Source organism: Chinchilla lanigera, unplaced genomic scaffold (assembly GCF_000276665.1).
Source record: "Chinchilla lanigera isolate Chin_1 unplaced genomic scaffold, ChiLan1.0 scaffold00005, whole genome shotgun sequence".
In the NCBI taxonomy this organism is placed as follows: Eukaryota; Metazoa; Chordata; class Mammalia; order Rodentia; family Chinchillidae; genus Chinchilla; species Chinchilla lanigera.
The window spans coordinates 14,710,430-14,730,252 of NW_004955406.1; the positions used below are offsets into that span (position 1 = coordinate 14,710,430).

General features: G+C 38.7%; 1 protein-coding gene across 9 annotated transcripts in view; it reads left to right on the forward strand.

The window, feature by feature from the left end:
• Rabgap1l (RAB GTPase activating protein 1-like) overlaps positions 1 to 19,823 on the forward strand; it is a 598,504-nt gene that overhangs the window by 493,881 nt on the left and 84,800 nt on the right. Inside the window, exons 1-3 of one of the 9 annotated variants that reach the window (XM_005374891.2) lie at positions 15,823 to 15,963; positions 16,913 to 17,119; positions 18,828 to 18,996. The exons of 4 other annotated variants lie outside the window; for them this stretch is intronic. In XM_005374891.2, the coding sequence (XP_005374948.1) occupies positions 18,886 to 18,996 (111 nt within the window). In that variant the 5' untranslated portion in view covers positions 15,823 to 15,963; positions 16,913 to 17,119; positions 18,828 to 18,885. Of the gene's footprint in view, positions 1 to 15,822; positions 15,964 to 16,912; positions 17,120 to 18,761; positions 18,997 to 19,823 lie in introns of those variants that run through there. 4 more of the 9 variants (XM_005374889.2, XM_013520892.1, XM_013520898.1 and 1 more) reach the window with 4 other exon arrangements.

Genomic DNA, 19,823 nt, shown 5'->3' on the forward strand with positions numbered 1-19,823 from the left:
TGGCATATATTCACAGGGGTTGTTCAAAGTTTCAATGATTCACACACATCTGTGGGTGGGCAACTGCAGTCAGTCCATGGTGGGCCAATTGTGTCACTGTTTCTCTGTGTCATGATAGATCCCAATTGAGCGGCGGCGGCCGGCCTAAGGGCCGGTGCGCAATAGCGCTCGCCGCCACATGGCTCCCCATGTGCTGGGGGCCCACCCTCCGGGAGCCAGCAGGCAGGAAGCTAGCCAGCCAGAAGACTGGCGCTCCCCACCCGTGGCTCCCTGTGCGCCGGAAGCCCTCCTTCTGGGGAACCACGAGGCCGGGAGTGAGTCGCCGGTCCAAACGTGTCCTTATTCTTAAAGCACGAGGAGTATGGGAACCTTGTCATGTCACCAAGATTTACTTTCGTTGTAAGAATAAGATGATTTCTTTAGAAACTATATAAATTACTGAAGGGAATTAAGAGCAAGAATATGATTTGGGTGAGTAGATACTAAATGCCCATCTCAGAGGATGATTACTATTCTAAATATTTTTCCATTAGCTAGTTTCAGCTCAGGAAATAGATTAGACCCTTAATGGCCTAAGCAACCAGGAAATGAGAGATATATTTATAGATTTTACCAGTGAATTTGAAATAAGACTTCTGGCCTTTTAAAAATTATCACTGTAGTATACTCAGTGTAAGTGCACCCCTTTTTAAAAATGCTTTCAAAGTGCTTCTTCTTTCTTTTCTGTCCCATTCTCTTTTCAGGTATATTTTCCCTGTGACATTCTCAATAAAGAGAATAAGTGACCTAAGTTGTGCTGATTTTATAGTAAGTGTAGGGAGTCAAATTACCATTGAGCCCAGGTTCTGTGTTCTAGTAGTAAAGCCCAGCCCATTTCTGGCCTTGCTCTGGGGTCAATAGCAAGTCTTAGCCACCCAGCCACGTGGTCACTCTCATGACCCCCTCAGGCCTAGAGCATCTTCTCCAATCTAAAGGGGCCCACAGGAAGCTCCTTCTCACTTGGGTTAGTCCCCATAGTTTGGCTGTGGAGTGCTAGGAATAACTGGATTCCATACACAGTCCAAACGCAAGTCGTGCTTTTAGCTTCCCTAAGGCCTTGCTTACAAGTCAAGAGGGCTGATTCCCTTCTTAATTTTGCCACTGAATAGAACAGCTTTGTGACTTGGGACCTGTGACATAAGCACATAAGCAGTTGAGCTAAAGAACCCCGGAAATCCTGTCCTGCTCTTACCTCATGAGTCTGAATTCCACTTGTGATTTTATAAAATTGTGAAGTAAACATTCTACTTTTAGTGGGCCTTATTTTCTCCACCTGTTAAAGACACAAGCTCTTTTTAAATTTTTGTTCCTTTTAGTACTGGGAGTTCAACCCCAGAGCCTTCTCCTGGAGCTACTTCCCAGTTCTTTTTAGAGACAGGTCTAACTAAGTCATTAAGTTGCCCAGGCTAAGATCAAACTTGCAATCCTCCTGACTCAGCCTCCCAGAGTGCTAGGATTATAGGCATGCATCAACATGACTGGCTAAGACACAGGCTCTTGAGAAAGAAGACACTCCCAAATACAGCATGGCATTTGAAAAGAAGGGCTCAAATAAGAAAATGGTTTTTGGGTTTTTTTTTTTTTTAAATGAGGCAGGGTCTTGCTATGTTCAGGCTGACCTTTAACTCATGGAATCCTCCTGCCTCAGCCTCTCAAATGGTGAATTACAGGAGTGTCCCACCATGCCCAGTGAAATTTAAAACTGACTGAGATGAGAAGGAATTTGGGTTTATATATATATATTTATATTTTTATATATATATATGGATATGGATATGGAGAATGTGGAGCTAATATTTTGGGTTTGTCTGTGTATATATATGTATGCACATGGAGGATCTGGGGTTAATATATTTTGTTTTCATTATGTGTAGAAATTTTATCTTATTTCTACAGCTTATTGATAAAAATCCTGTAGGTCATGAAAATAAAATAAAAGTCATGAAGATCTCATAGTACAGCCATGCATCTCAGCATGTACTGCTTTGTGACTCTCTCTTGGGCTTTTACTTCTACTGAACTATTGACCTCTACAATGAATTTCTGAGTTGGTCTAAAACCATTGTTACTAGTATGGGCAACCAAGAAGGGAAAGCACTCAAAAAAACCAAAAACCTACTACAGTGTCTGGTAATAAGTGTTCCAGGTGAGCAGATTTAAAGACAAGGTAATTTTTCATAAATAACAATTCTTATATAGCAACATACTTAAACGTGAAGTCTAATTAAAGTAGACTTGACCTAGCATTTAGTCCAGTGTTGCCATTTCAAACTACAGAAGCTGCCTAGCTAAGCTCGCTTGGTGTGTTGGTTGCAGAACTAATACAGTGCCTTATTACACGATTAGACTCCATACCCAAGAACTCTACTTCTTCTCCAGGATAGTCATCACAAATGGAGGTGCTTTTTTCCAGCCTCATTTATTAAAGCTGAACTCATGAGCTTGTTCAACATGAATTTGATTCAAAGTAAAAAAAAAAAAAAAAAAAAAAAAAAAAAAAAAAACGGCTTAGGAGAGGAATTCATTTAGTGAATAGGGGAATTGGCAGTTGTACCCTGGCACCATTTTATAGCTTTCAACATAATATTGAAAGGAGAAAGGGGGAGAAGTAGAGAGGTAGAATGGAGAATTTTCCCTTGATTCTTCCAAAATGATGAAACTGTATATTCCACTTCCTGTCTCTTTTCTCCCACAGCATTTGAAATTCTGCAGTCATTTTCCCTTCAGCTATTTGCCTACTGACTCTTTAATGAGTTTCCATTGTTATACCCAGTAGATTGAACAACATTCCTGTTTACTCATTGAGCTGACATAGTAAGATCTTTAAAGAGTTGTCATTCCAAAATGCTGACATTAAAGATCAAATATTGGGAGACCGGGGGTACAGCTCTACGGGAAGGCGCTTGCCTACCATGTAAGGTCCTGGGTTCAATCCTAGCACTGCAAAAAAAAAAAAAATAGGGATCTAATAGTACGCCTCTCTGCTTTATTGAGGTATAATCAACAAATTTTAATTGTGTATATTAAGATTTACATAACTGATATGGTATATGTATGTGTAGTTAAATGATTACTACAGTCGAGTTAATAAGTAACATCTCATATATAATTACTTTTTATTTTGTGTGTGTGTCTACTGGAATATTTAAGATCTACTCTCTTAGCAAACTTCAACACAGTATTATAGTTGTCATGCTGTGCATTATGTCCCCAGAACTTAATCATCTTAGAAGTGAGAATTTGTGCCCTTTTACCAACATCTCTCTACTCCTAACACCCTTCTTCGTATCTGGCAACCACTACATTAGTCTCTACTTCTATGAATTTGATGTTTCTGGGTTGTGTATGTAACTGAGATCATATACTACTTGCCTTTTTGTACCTGCCTATTTCATTTTGCATAATGTTCTCCAGGTGCCTGTACTGTGTCTCAATAGCAAGATTTTCTTCTTCTTTGAGGGCTTAATAATATTTCCTCACTCAGCCTCACAGAGTGTTGGGGCTGCAAGTGTGTGCCATATTGCCTAGCTTCTGAATTTATTACAAATTCAACTTTTTTCATTATAAAACTATCAGTAAGCTCATGACCAAAAAAAAAAAAAAAAAAGACTTAAAAAAATAGTATTCCCTCACATAAAAATGTACACATCCCATTTTCTGCATCCATTCATCCTTTGACATACACTCAGGTTGCTACCATATATTGGCTTTAGTCAACATGGAAGTGCAGATGTCTCTTGAAGATGCTGATTTCCTTTCCTATGGATATAGACCTAGAAGTAGAATTTTGGGTCATGTAGTACAGTATTTCTATTTTTAATTTTTTGAGGAAACTCCATACTTTTTCATAGTGGCTGGGCCAGTCTAAATTCCCACTAACTGTACAGCGATTCCCTTTCTACATATCCTCACCAATACTCAGCCTTTTTTTCATGACAGTAGCCATCCCAGTAGGTATAAAATAGTATTTCATGGTTTTGACTTACATTTCTCTGATGCTTTATGGTTTTTTTTTTCCCCCTCTGGTACCAGGAACCGAACTCATGACCTTGCGCTTGCCAGGCAGGCGCTTTGCCACTGAGCTAAATCCCCAGCCCCTTCTCTGATGATTTATGATGCTGAACACTTTACTATGGGCCATTTGTGTGTCTTCTTTGTATGTCTATTCAAAGGTCCTTTGTCCATTTTTATAATCCAGGGGTTTTTTCTTGCTATTGAGTAGTATGCATTTCTTACATATTTCGGTTATTAATCCATCAGATAACTGGTTTGCACGTATTTCCTCCCATTCTTTTTCATTTTGTTGACTTTTTTTATATACCAAGAATTGAACTCAGGACCTCATGCTTGCCAGGCTGGTGCTCTGCCACTGAGCTACATCCCCATCCTTGTTGATGTTTTTTTTGTTTTGTTTTGTTTTGTTTTGTTTTGTTTTGTTTTTTTTTTTTGCTATTCTGAAGCTTTTTAATGTGTTGTAGTCACATTTTGGTTTTTGCTTTTATGATCTGTGTTTGTGGTGTCGTATCCAGAAACATTTCCAAGGCAATATAAAGGAAGTTTTCTCCTAAAATTTCTGCACATTCAGGTCTTATATTTAAGTCTTTAATCTGTGTCATTTTGTTTTTTTGTTTTGTTTTGTTTTTTGTTTTTTTTTTTGTCTTTTTGAGACAGGGTCTCGCTATGCAGTTCAGGTTGGCCTTGAGCTCACTTTGTAGCCCAGGCTGGTCTCGAACTCACAGTGATCCTCCTGCCTCATCCTCCTGAGTGCTGGGATTACAGGCAAGTTAATTTTTCTGATTGTTTAAGGTAAGAGTCAAATTCCATTCTCTTGCACAGGAAGATCTTATTTTCCTGGCACCATGTATTAAAGAGACTATCCTTGCCCTGTTAAGTATTCTTGGTGCCCTTGTCAAAAATTAAAGATCTAAGTTGGGCGTGGTGTCTCATGCCTGTAATCCCAGCACTTGGGAGGCTGAGGCAAGAGGATCGTTGCAAGTTTGAGACCAGCCTGGGCTATAAAGTGAGCTCAAGGTTAGCTTGGACTGCATAGCAAGACCCTGTCTCAGAAAGAACCCCTCGCCAAAAAAAAAGGGATCTAGTAGTTTCTACACTGATCATGAAACCATAGCTTTATACTTTCATATTACAAAAATAAGATTTTTATTTAAGCACAAACTCAGATTGTGATACACTCTGCAGCTGGTGATAGGAGGAAAATACTTTTAGAGAACAGAATCTATGAATATCATAATTAGCAGTAATAACTGGAGTATCCTGATGTGATTTAAGGTATTCAAAAAAATTAGGCTTTTGTGTATAGGCATGTTATGATCACTACTGCAATACAGTTAAAATATTAATGTGCTAAAGTATCATCTCATTCGGTGCAAGCAGAAAAAACTGCTTAATCACGACTGCTGAGGCCATTAAATTTGGAGCCTACTTAGCAAATTAATGCTTTTTCCCTTTCTGGTGTTCTTTAATTTTTCATTCAATTTATCTTTTCATGAAAACCTGCTAATTTCATATACTTCAGTACTACAGAAGAGAATGTTGGTTAGCAACTACCTAAATAACTAGTAGGTCTATACCTAGTAAAGACTTGAAGGGTTATTAAATTTGTCTTTTGGGTATTGGTCATCAAAACCAAGAAATTTTTCCTCCCTCCCTTCCTCCCTTCTTTCCTTCCTTTCTGTTTCATTTCTGTTTTTTAAGATATGATTTCTAGGTGTAGTCCAGATTGCCCTAAAGTACCTCTGTAGCCCAGGGAAACCTTGTACTTGGGAACCGCGCATGGATCCTCCAGCCTCAGCTTTCTGAGTGCTGGGATTAAAGATGTGTGTCCAAAAGCCCAGCTGATTTCTGCATTTGTTGTAGTTAATTTATTCCTGAGTCACTTGCAGCAAAAACGAAAACCACAGTCTATAAAACAGGAGCATCTCTTTTCTCCCTTCAATCTTATGGTAATATTGCTGTGTTCATGATTTGCTTTTCTAACATAATACCCTATCAATGATAATATGTTGGATAAAGAGCCATTATCTAATTCATTGTATATAGAATTCTATAGTCTTGCTTTTTAACATTAAACTAACTTTTCAAAAGAGGCCATATCTTAAGGTAATTAAAGAGGGGATTGGTTAGAGATTAAATTCAAGTGGTTGACATTACTTCTGATAGCTTTTTTTTTTGGACATTTGACCAGAAGTCCCTTGGTAGAGTCATCTGCGCTGTTGCAGACGTGGGGTGGACGTGGTGCTGTTACACTGCAGTGTGCCTCAGGCTGCTCTGTGCCTGGGTGTGTGCACTTGTCTGAGGGTCATGTCTTCCCACTAGGACACACAGAGTCCTTATTGTTCTACATCTGTGGCCTATTTTCCTCACTAAGCTTCTGCTTAACTGTTATGGAGTAAAACCAAAATATGTACCAGTAAGTTTGCTCACCATTCCCCTTGTATTTTGTGATGTCAAAAAGGTAAAGACGACTTGGAAGAAATATTAACAGTAAAAGGAGCACAAGAAACTTATATAAATAGTCTTAGGGATGTCTACATGCAAAAGAAACTGTGGGGCTTCAAAGAGAATTTTGTTTTTGTCTTGAGACAGGGTCTCACCATGCAGTTCAAGCTGGCTTTGAACTCACCAGGTAGCCCAGGATAGCCTCAATCTCACAGTGATCTTCCTGCCTCAGCCTCCTGAGTGCTGGGATTACATATGTGCACCATCATGCCTGGCCTCAAAAAGAACTTTTGGCTTTAAATGAAACTCCATTACTGCTTTCAAATTGTATGTTGTAGAGATGCTTCAGGTAAATACACAGCTTATTTTCTTTCCTAGGAAAGAACTCCTAAGATATTATTTCACATAATGGTTAATTCCTCTCTCTACACATACCAGTAGTGTTCTCTTTTTTAAAGTAGAATATTTTCAGGAGACATTACACTAATATAAAATAAAGTGTGTGTATTTTAAGCAATATTGAATTACTCAGCTACAGTAACTATAATAATAGAACAGTTCATCTTCAATTAGCTAATATAAAGTTCATGTAGAAACTACAATCCATAAAACTATATGCGTGGTATTCACATCTTATTCATATTATCAGCCTTTATGTAAAGAAAACAATGCACGTTAACTAGAGTTAAATTTAAAGGTGGTTATGTGTAAGTTATCTGACAGAAATGTAGTGTGTGGGCAAAGATAATCTTTTAAGAGATGTATGTGTTTGAGAGAGATGAAGGATGGCGAACAGATTGATAGATATACTAACATACTAATGTTCAAAGGGTTTAAACTTAATAAAGTTTGCCCCTTCTCTCTACCCTTGCTCCATATGTATCTGTCTTTCTATAGAAAGTATTTTAGATGTAACATAAAACTAAAGTCTTTCCAATTAATGAAATTAGCATATTCAGGTATTGCAACTGCTGTTACTATGACCACTGTTTCAAAATTATGAAGACTTTTTCATTATTTTATTATTAGCCAATTAAGTAACTTACTATTACTTTTTTTTTGTTCACAGGATCACACTATATAATTTGGGGTGGCTTTGAACTGACTATGTTGTCCAGGTTAGCTTCGAATTCCTGTGATCCTCCTGCCTCAGTTACCCAAGTGTTGAGATTATAGGCATGTTCCACCATGCTTAGTGACAATTCACTATTACTTTTTTCCCTTTTTTTGGTAGCCGGAATTGAACTCAGGGCCTTGCACTTGCCAGGAAGGTGCTGTGGAGCTGAACTACAATCCTGGCCCTTATTATTACTTTTAAAACAAACATAAAAACCAGTTTTTGGGTTTTGTTTTTTTTGTTTTTTTTTTTTGGTTTTTCTCCGGTACCGGGAACTGAACTCACGACCTTGCGCTTGCCAGGCAGGCGCTTTTGCCGCTGAGCTAAATCCCCAGCCCCATAAAAACCAGTTTTTGTCACATCATGAAAGCTACTACTGATGGGTCATTCAAAAATTGCTGCCTCAGACCTGGTGTGGTGGTGCACACCTGTCATCCTAGCTCTTAAGGCTGAGGCAGGAGGATCCTGTGAGTTCAAGGCCAGCTTGGGCTACCTAGTGAGTTCAAGGCCAATCTGAACTACTAGCTAGATCCTATCTCAACCTCCCCCCCAAAAACAAAACAAAACAAAACTGCTGTCTTAATCCACATGATACTTTGTGTTATATCACAGACTGTTACTTTGTACAATGTACTCATTAGTAACTTGAGGAGAAATTGGTAACTTGCCTTAGTTTTCTTTATATTTGCAAATGCGTTAAAAATAATACTATTAGAAAAGCCAGGCATGATGACACTTGCCTGTAATCCCAGCACTTGGGACTCTGGGGCAGGAGGATCCCCTCAAGTTCAAGGTCAGCTTGGGCTACATGGTGAGTTCAAGACCAGCTTGAACTACATGGTGAGACTGTGTCTCAAACAAAACAAAACAAAAACCCCACAACTGTTGGATATGATACTAGTTTTTAGTTCATATTTTTAGTATATGATAAGAGAAGTACAGAACGCAGCTTTGGAAATTTACAAGCTTCTTTTTCAGGAAGTAGAGTATTAAATAGTGAATTGGATCTCCTTTCTTCTCTCTTGCATTCATCTTATGTTGAGCCTGATGTAGATGGGAAAAATCCTGAGTTTTTATTATCACTTCTGGTACTAATCACAGCTCTGGTTTACTGTTGATCTGATCTAACATTATTTAAACTCAGACGGCAGGTATCTTCTTCTATAAAATGGCAGTAATAAAACCAGCCCCATGGTATTGCATAACAACTAAAACAACAATGTCTGTAAAGCTCCCAGCCCAGCACAGCAGACATTAAATATATTTTATTTCTCTCCTCTGTTCCCATTCAGTCCTAATTCAAACTACTTGTTAGCTTTGAAATGAAATGGATTATAAGTTTACTGGTTCATTCTAATCTTCAGGATAAGCTGCTACTCTAAACTACCTCATAGGATGTTTCGTCTGCCTCTGAAGATACAAATGGACAGTGTAAAACAGTATTATAATGCAATTATAAGGAAGAATTATTTGTTCGCACTTGATAGTCCATAGTAATGGCGTTTTGTTGGTCAGGTTACAAGAGATGAATAACATTGTACAACAGATGCTGTCTGTGTTGCCTGTTCTGTTCACAATTGCTCAATTTTCAAAGAGGTAATTGATTAAATTCTGTTCGCAGAACAGAACTGTAGGAGATTGCTCCCACCCCATTATCAATCTTTTACCTCCTTTTCCATGTCTCAGTCATTTCTGACAAGGCCCATGTAAATCACTAAACTGCTCTTGAAACAATGTCTAGGAAGGTTTAATTGCTTAGAGAAAACTGATAGATTGGCGTTATGTGACACCTTTTATTTATCCCTCCTGGATTTTTTTTTTAACTTTTAAAAATGGATTCATGAAATCATAAACATTATATATATTAATGGTTGGGCCGGGGATATAGCTCAGTGGTATAGCACCTGCCTGTCAAGTGCAAGGTCCTGAGTTTGAATCCCAACACCAAAAAAAAAGAGAAAAAAGAAAACCGCAAACATACCAATGGGGTATTATGTGATGTTTTGATGTTTGTGTACATGTTACAGTATTGAAGTCATGTTAAATACATCTGTCACCTCAAACATTTATCATTTCTTTATGCTAAAAATATTTAAAATGATTTCTGCTGGACGTGGTGGTACATGCCTGTAATCTCAGCACTTTGGGAGGCTGAGGCTGAGAGAATCACAAATTTAAGCTCCACTTGGGTAACTTGGAAACTTAGGGAGACCCTATCTCAAATTTTTAAAAAAAATATATTAAAAGGGCAGAGGGGGGCAGGGGATTTAGCTCAGCGGCACAGTGCCTGCCTGGGAAGCGCAACGTCGTGAGTTTGATTCCTGGTACCGGAAGAAAAACAAAAACAACAACAACAACAACAACAAAAAAAAAACAGCTAAAAAGCGCAGAGGATATATAGCTCACTGTGGAAGTCTGTGTTCAATCTTCAGTACCATCACCACCACACCCGCCCCCAAAAAAACTTCTAGTTTTTTGAAATATGACACAGAATTCTCTGTAGCTCCCCTATTGGGTGCACCAGAACTTCTCACTCTAAGCATAACTTAGTACCCATTGATCAGTCCTTCCTCATCCCTTCCTACCCCTAGCTCCTCAGCCTCCAATAACTACATTCTCCTCCCAGCCACTACGAGAGCAGCATTCTTAGGTTCCGTGTACGAGCGAGGTCATGCACTGCTTGTCTTTCTGTGCTCAGCCTGTTTCATTTAACACGTAACCTCCAGCTCCATTCATGTTGTCACAAATGACGAGATTTCTTTCTTTACAGTACTGCATAGTATTTTATTATGTATGTCCTGCACATTTACTTTATCCGTTCATCACACGAGGAACACTTAGCTGTTTCACCTCTTAGTTGTGAACAGTGCACAGTTGCTGTGAGAATACAGTTGTCTCTTTGATCTGCTGATTTCATTTCCTTTGGACCTGTACTCAGTCGCGGGATTGCTGGATTGTGTGGGAGTTCTATTTTTAGTTTCCTGAGGAACCTCCATGTCTCTCTAGTGGCTCCCCTGACTTCCAACAATGGGGTACAAAGCCTCCCCTTCTCTACATGCTCAATAGCACCTGGTATCTGCTGTGTTCTTGATGAAGCCATTCTTGAATAAGGTGATATTCATTGTGGTTTTGATTTGCGTTTTCTTGATGTTTGGTGATGTTGAGCTTTTCTTTTTTTCTTTTTTTTCATGTACTTGTTGACCATCTGTGTGTCTTCCTTTGAGAAATCTGTATTTAAGTCTATTGCCCATTTTATAGTTGGGTTATTTATTTGTTGCTGTTCATATTTGAGTTCCTTGTGTATTCTGAGTATTAATCCCTTGTGAAATATATAGTTTGCCAGTGTCTTCTCCCATTTCCTGTGGGTTATTTCATGATTGTTTCCCTTGCTGTGCTGATGGTTTTTAGTTTGATAGGTGTACATATTTATCTATTTTTGCTTTTTTCTAATGCTTTTGGGATATTTTCCAAAAATTTTTGTCAATTTCAGTGTCCTCAAAACAAAAACTAGCTGGGCGTGGTGGTGCATGCCTGTAATCCCAGCACTCAGGAGGCTGAGGCAGGAGGATTGTTGGGAGTTCGAGATCAGCCTGGGCTACAAAGTGAGTTCAAGGCCAGCCTGAACTGTATAGTGAGACCCTGCCTCAAAAAAACCAAAAAAAAAAAAAAAAACCCCACAAAATGGAAGCATTTGTTTTATTCTTATATACTAAGAATGCCACCCAAAACCCTATTTGTAAAGTTTTCTTTCTTTTTCCTTTCTCTCTTTCTCTTTTTCTGTCTTCCTCTATGTTTTTTTGAGACAGCATCTCACTGTGTAGTCCAGACTAGCCTCAAACTGATGGCAGTCCTCCTGCCTCAGCCTCCTGGTGCTGGGATTACAGGTGTGCACCACCACACCCAGTTCCTAAAGTTTATAATTCCATCTTCTATTCAGTTTTTGGTGGTTGATTTTGCCCCCCGGATATCATTTTTATGAATATTGATAACAGCAACTATCATTAATCATTATCAGAACCAGGTGCTGTAACTACGTGCATCATCTTTTTATTCCTCATAATGTCAATGCTGGTCATTATTTTCTCATTTTGTGGATGAGAAAACTAAGAGTGCATTGCAATTTGCTTATGTCACTGCTATATACTGAACGTGTCTCCTCAAAACTTGTATGTCGACCTTTTAACCCACTTCGGGAGGTGATTCATTTGTGAGAGTGGGGCCTTCTTGAATGAGGTTACAGTAGTAGCCTTACAAAGAAGACCCAGGGATACCCTTTCCCCTTTGTCGTGTGAGGACAGAGTGAGAAGACAGACTCTGTGCACTGGAAAGTAGGCCCTCATCAGACACCAAATCTGGCAGCACCTTGAACCTGGGCCTTCCCAGCATGCGAACTGTGAGAAGTGAATTCTTACTGTTTATGAATCAGTTAGTCTGTGGTATTTTATGACAGTAGCAGCCCAAGCAGACTAAGACAGTTAATACAGCCAGTGAGCAGTAGAGCCAGGTGTGGACTGGCTCACTCTGAACTACAGAGACCATGAGGAACCACTGTGCTGTGCTTCCCTCCTCTGATGGCAAAACTGGAAGCTGGAAAGGCGGAGATCCTATACTCTCTGTGAATGCCCTTGGCCTCCATGCTTCATATGCTAAACCTAGTGCCTTGGTATTTGAAACCCACCTTCAGCCTATTCAAATCTGCCTTTGAAATCCTTTTCTCATGAAGATTCCATTGTCTGCAGAAGGAGTTCATTCTGTTGCAGACCTACATCACTAATTCTGTCTGTCTGTCTATGTATCTATGGTTTTTCAAAACAGGGTCTTATTATATTGTTCAGGCTTGCCTTGAGCTCACTAAATAGCCCAGGCTAGCCTCGAATTTGTAGCATCCCTCCTGCCTCAGCCTCCTGAGTGCTGGGATTACAGGTGTGGATCTCCATACCTGCCTTAATTGTATTATTTAACAGACAGTCTTTTTTATATTCTGCAACGTATGTGGGTCTGTATGGGAAATTGAGAGAGAAAAAGTCTGAGAAGTAGCATTTGGCTCTTGGCCCATTCTGGTATAAGTTCACTTCCTTCACTTAACACCCTTTAATAGTGAAGGGCATGCTGGTTACAGCCAGACACACCTGTTTTGAATCATATGAATTCTCCTTCTGGCTGTTAGAATTAGATCAAATCACCAAACTTCTCCAATTTAATTACCTTATCTACAAAGCAGGGATGCTTATACTACATTTTGAATGCTAGATGCGATTCTGTGTCTAGGACATACGTAGTATTTACTAAATACTACTTTAAAAAAAAAACAGGAAAGAGAATACACATATATTAGACTTCTAGCTATTATTTTATCCTTAAAAACTTTTAGAAAATATTAATTCATATAATCAGGTTAAATATACTGTAGTGTAAATTCTTTGACTCCCCACATACATTGCAAGTGTTAGTAAATCCCGGATTGCTTTTTTCAAAAGACTAAGATATAATCCGCGTGCCGTTCGATCCATCAGGGTTTAACTGCAGGATTTTCGCCAAGTCAGCTGCTGTAAGCCGCCTGTGTACAACCCGCTGCAGAGCCCTGAGGGCCGCGGGAAGAGAGGCCTCTGGCTGGGAGGAAGACATGAGACAGGGAGCACCTGAGTCACCCCCCTGCCTTTCCGAGCCCTGCCTTCTGATCTCCTGAAAAGATAAATACGCCTCGTGGGATGCTTTGATTTGGTTGTTAATGCGATCTTTAAAATGCCATGACTCCCTTAGAAATTAAGGCCGTTACTTGTAAGGAGAATTCATTGTGTTCTCTGCTCAATGAGACAAGGCGGAGCCCTGTTCCTTTGTAGATGGGTCTGAAACTGCCCTCATTTTGGGTAATAGCAAGTATCAGTAAATGCTTGGGAGCACTTGACTCACATTTTTTGTTTGTTAGGTAAAGTTTAATTTGACTGTGTTGGCTGTGGATTTTAGTATTATAACTGAGGTAAAAAGCTGAATTGGTAGAGAGTTACAGCTATAATTTCATCTTCTGGCCCTGCCTCACCATCATTCTTTGTAGTGAGATGTAAGTAAGGCAGTAAGATATCCAGGCTATCTGGTGAGCAAGTATTTAAATCACACGGGCTTTTCTTTCCTTAGCTTAATACTGGGGAGTTTTTAAAAAAATCTGTTTTGTGAGGTTTTGAGTTTGCCTAGCAATAGTTAGCAAAGATAGGAAAGATAATGAGCTGAATGGTCAGAATTCAACACAAGAAGAATGGTTTTCTTTATTTACCTTTGCATAATTTTCAAGAGAGCTAAGATTTCACTTATCTTTTTACTTGCTATTCTTTTCCATTGTAAAAATTCAGCAGGTGTTACTAGACTATCCCCAAATCCAAAATGCTCTGAAAAGCTTTCTCCCTGTTACTTCTTCTAGGGTTTCTCATTCACATCTTACTTTATCTTTTGTTCTCCCACTTAGAGCGCTTGGGTTTTGTAATGTACATTCCTAGTATAGATATGGACCTGCTTGGAGTATTGGTTTTCTTTGATTAAAAAGCACTAATAGAATATTGTCTTTCTTATAGTTCTTTATTTCAGGGTCAGCACTGTGAACATTTTGTGATTTTGGAGATTGCTGTAACATGCGGTTGTGACTACTGAACGTTCATGTTATACAGTAACATGTGTGCAAGGCTATTCATGAATAATAAGATGAGGTTCACTGGGGCAAGAGGAAGCTTCCACAGAGCTCTGCTGTACACGCAGGGGATTCAGGAGACCTTACCATCCTCTAGACCATAACTCCATCCTGGTATTTTGTCCTCCTTACCACCTGAGCCTGACTTTATGGCTGTCATGATGAGACTCGTCCAGAAGCAGAATCTGAGCCATGGGGCAAGGGTCTTGACAGCCACTCCCATAGAGAGGGATCATGTTTTATGAGGTGGGGTTGTTTTTTAGTGCATTTTGCCTTTAACTGTTGGATAACAACATAGTGGTCCCATAACAGAAAGACTTGACTTTGCTTCGTCTGGGGAGAATACAGAAATAGAAAAATTACTACATTTTATTGAGGCTTTTTAAAATTTTTATTCTGGCTTTCTCTAAATTTGACACTTGAGAATAGAGGTTCTCTGAAGACTAGGATATATTATTTGTGACACTTATTTAATAGGAACCAAATATGTTTTGTGTAAAAATTACAGTCCTAAAGCCAAACACATTAGCGCACACCTGTAATCTCAGTATTCTGAAAGGCTGAGGCAGGCAGATCACAAATTAGAGCCCAGCCAAGAAGAGCTTCTGTGTCAAAATAAAAAAATTTAAAAGGGCTAAGGATGTAGCTCATGCAGAGATACTGGGTTCACTCCTCAGTACCCAAAATAATTTTTTTCTTGTAAGATTTGGCCACCATGGTGGTGCATGCTTGTCATCCCAGCTATTTGGGAGGCTGTGGCAGGAAAATCACAAGTTAGAACCTAGCCTGTGATATAAAATGAAAAATTAAAATGGGCAGGGTGTAGCTCCATGCAGGGTCCTGGGTTCAATATACAGAGTTACAAAAAAAATACATAAAAAGATCCAGGAATACTTTTTTTTTTTTTTTTGTAGCAGGAATTGAATTCAGGACCTTCCTCTTCCCAGGCAGACACTTGTGCTGCTGACCTATATCCCTGGGCCCTGAAGGACTTTTGAAAATTTTTTAATAGGTATTTTGACCTCTGAATAGAAAGACTATAAATTGTGATATAACTAATGAGAAGAGTAGCTGTTGTCATTGAATCCTCTTTCTTAGATGAAAGAGTGGATATTAGAAAACCACAACGCAGGTACAAAGTAGATTACATTCCTTGAGGTGCATTGTAGCAACACTAGGGCAACTTCCTTAATTTCTAGCATTAATGTTACCTTTTGATTTTTATTCTTTTTTTTGGTTTGGTTTTTTTCCGGTACCGGGAATCGAACTCATGACCTTGCGCTTGCCAGGCAGGCGCTGTGCTGCTGAGCTAAGTCCCCAGCCATTGATTTTTATTCTAATAGCGATTAAGAAGGTACTGTATTACTACCTTCAAATAGCCCCTGTAAAGCTATTTAGTGGGTGGAAGTAGTCACTTTGCCTTTCACTCTTGCACTCCTTGAAAACCACCAGTCTAGCCTGTCCCTCTCAATTTACATGACCACGAGGAAACTGAAACCTAGGGAAGTTAAATGACTTGCCCTGGGACAGACAGCTAGCTAGTTCCTGCTCACACTGGGGGCCAGCGCTCCGTACCCCAAGGGCCTCAGGTTCTGTTGCCTGTCTGGTATACTGTGCTCTCCTAGTGTTGTAGCAGCAAATGGTGGTGGCCGCCCCATAACCTCCATCTCAGGTAATTCTTGAGCCCTGTGCCCTTTCCCCCAGTGCCGTTGCTTGGTGTGAAGTAGAGAACTGTCGCGGACTTGGGGTGTAAACAACCCTTGGGGGATCATGGTCTTCTGGGGTAGTGAGAAGGTCTGGCCAGAGAGTAGAGGGCTGCATGTAAACGTGACTGTGAACAGCAGCTGCCGAAGTTAGGGAGGGTAGTTCTTTAGCTGTTACTTCTGAGATCAGAGAAAAATGTCTTTGAAAAAAATCAGTACAGGAACAAATTTTTCTAATAGATCATCAGGTTTCAAAGAGCAGGCTTTCTGTTGGAACCACAGTCATGCATTTAATTCTATAAGGGGGAAGGGGAATTTTTCCTTCCTGGACTCTGAAAGTAAAATGTATTTTAAGAAACATATTAAGGGTGGTAAAAATGGCGATCACAAATCAAACTTGGAGAAGCCCTATTTATGAAAATGCATGCATGATTGGCTAAGATGGAGGACCACTTGGAGTTAGAAATGTTAGGAGTCTAACCACTGTGGCTAGTAGAACAATTTTTTTGAAGGTAATGAGTCAGAAGCTTTTAAAAAATATTTGTCTAGGAACTTGTATAGAATCCTAAAAGGACTTAATTATTTGAAGTTGTCATCTTTTGTTTAAAATCAAACTATCCTTACAGCCTTTGATTGTTCTAAAAATGTATTGTGCTCTTGTATTCTAATGCTTTCAATGTTTTTATGAGTTTAATCCAGAGCACCTCAGTCACTATTTGATACTGTTTTCCTGGTGCTTTTTTCTTGATTTATAGGTGTTCTTCTTACCCAAGAAGATTACCTATTGTTACACAGAATGTGCTCTCCCAGGGCAGGGAGGCAAGTGCTCTGTGCTGTTATAATTCTTGTTTGCCCCTGGGCGGTTGCCAGCAGGGAGTAAGGCATTATGGGAAGTAGTTTCTTTACCTTTCACAACAGGTGTCTTTGTCAGTGCACCGTATTCAGATATCAGCGCGGAAGCACGGAGCCGCTGTAGCGAAGGAAAATATGAAAGCAGGAATTGCTTTCACTTCTAGACAGCAGTGCTGCAAGATAAATCTGAAATCTTCTGGTGCTAATGAATATATGAAGTGGTTCACAGTCTCTTTTAAAGTACTACTGAAAAGATAAAACAGAATTTAAAAGGTATGAACTGCCTGGATGCCTTATAATGCCTTGACTTCTGATTATCATTTAATTTTTACAGGGTTAGTCAGTATTAAGATCAGTGAGCTGGGGAAAAAATTTTTTTAATAAAATGATGCTTAAAGCACATTAAAAACACAAAGCTGCATTGTGGGCCAAAATGAAGTAAAAATGCTTTTTTTTTTGGCTCCAACAAGGATCAAACATAATTTGCTGCTGTTTTAATCTTGGATTTATTTAAAATGTTGCATTTTTTTGTTTAAGCCTATTAGATTTACTTGTTTCCTAGCAATAGGATGTTTTGTCTCCACGCATGTGCAAGTACTTATAGTCGAGAATGCTCTGGGAGTTGCAAAATGCTCCTATTGAAACGGCCCAAAGTACTAGTTTAGTAGTAATCTTGTCAATCCATGGAAAAGGAAGACACCGCAGGGAAATGTGGGAAAATAGATATTATAGAATTCATTGAGTTTTACTTGTGTTTTGAAAAACAAACAAATTTAGACAACACAAGCCTGTTACTGGTGGTGAAGACTAAGATTTCTAGTTAGTAGATGTATTTCTTTTGATTTTAGACCAGCATCACCAAATTGAATTTTGATACAAGAAATGTTTCTCGTAGTACTGCAGTGTCATCTCTGAAAAGCAGGGGAGACCTTTGGCTTAACTTGGAATATTGAATGAAGCACTTTTAGAGGACATTTATGTCTTCCCTACTTTTTTATTTGCTTAGTACTTTCCCCATGCAACGAGTATATGTTATATACACTGGCAGTTGAGGCGGTTTTGTAATAACTGTGGGCAGCTTTCAGACTTTTTGTCTGGAAACATGGAGGTTCATTGATGGTCTCTAGCTGTACGTTAAAAACTTCCGTTGGCTAAGGCATTAACAGACAGTTCATGCATGCCTACTGATTAAAAGAATTTATAATTAAAAGAAACCTAGAACCTTGAAAATAAAAGAGACCATTTATCTATGAAAGAAAAAGAGTTTATAAATGAGACCCTTGTTAACTTTCTAACAACAGAAAACTTAAGTTCTATATAAAATAATTGTGGTTTCTCTTTTTAGAGGAAGAAAGGAAAATGATTACTAATTGATAATGTCAATGAGTTCTTTCATTTTATATTTTGGTGCTTTTTTTTTAAAAGAAATACTCAGGGTAAAATACTCTTTTTTTCATACTTCAAGAGAAAAACTTTAATATACAAAGAATTGTATAAATTCTGAAAAATTAAAATAGTTGTCTTTATTTTTTAACAATATGAAAAAAAAACTAAGAGACTTAAGAAAATATTTTTCCTCCAAGAATTTTTGTATAAATAATGCTGAAGACCACGAATCATTACAAACATTTTTATTACCAAGAACATAGCATAAATCAATTTTTTGTTTTGTTCTTGAGTTTTGATGTAGGATATTTCTGTTTAGAAAACTTCTTTTTCTTTTTTCAAGTTGAACATTTCCAAAAGCTAAATTTTTCCATCTGCTGTGTTAAGAATGCAGAAGGTGTTTATAGGGTGTACTTCCTACATAGATAAGAAGCCTCCTTTGGTTTTCTATTGGAGGTGAATCGCCTGTGATAGCAGCTGCTTTTCTTTCCCCGCTCTCTCCTTTTCTTTCTGGATGTTGGACACTCAGCCCCCTTTGAACTCAGGTGGGTGTACGCACTGGCACTGAGCTGCAGTGGCATTTTTCCTTGGATAGTCTGTCTGGTGTGGAAGCGGGGGCAGCAGCTGCTGCTGTGGAAAAGCCAGCTGGCAAGATGATGGAAGAAATCTCCATTATGGTAGCCTATGACGCCCATGTTTTCAGCCAGCTGCACGATGAAGACTTCCTCACTAGTCTCGTGGCCATCAGCAAGCCCAGGTCTCTGGTAGGTGGCACGTTGAACACTACACTGGGGCTGTTCTTTCTCTAACACTCCTGTAGCCATCGAGGCATAGCTTCCTGAGAATTAAAGTTAAAGTACTGCTACTGGCTTTGTGTTACAGCCAGGTCTACAGGTTTTCAAAGATTTATTTACATACTTAAACATAGTTACACATCAGCGGTACATTTCAGATTGTGGACTAATGCTTTCATATGTAGCAAAGTGTAGAGGAGCTTTATAGTAACAAATATCACTTTGTCTCAAGTGTTTGCCTTGTATGCGTGTATAGATTATTTGTGAGACTGTCTGCATTTACATGTGTATAGCTTAGTCTCTTTGAAGTGGAAGATATCTTTCTGTAGGCCAAAACATCTTCGCAAATTGAACTAATAAAAAATGAAATAGTTTTCAGGACCTTAAATTACCATATTACTAAAAAGAACTATTTTACAAATACCTTCTGGCACTATTTTAGTTTTGATTTAATATCTGTAAAATACTTTTATCCTTCTTTAGGGGTCTTAGTGTGTGTCCTGGTATTAATAGAGAAAAGTAAGTGCTTCCAAGTATTTGTTGTTCTTCTCTGTAGATACCATCCTAATGAGGCCTACTGAGTTAAAGGCAGTGATCCATACCTGTTGGGAAAGTTACTGTAGTTACATACCATCTTGTTCATTATATTTAATAGTACTCATTGAAAGAACTCATTCATTGTAGGATGGAATATTATGTCATAACGATTTAACCTTATCAGTATGAAACTATATTTCTTTTATTTTAAGGCACTGGAATCTAAAAAAATTGTACGACAGTTTTTTCAAGCAATAAAT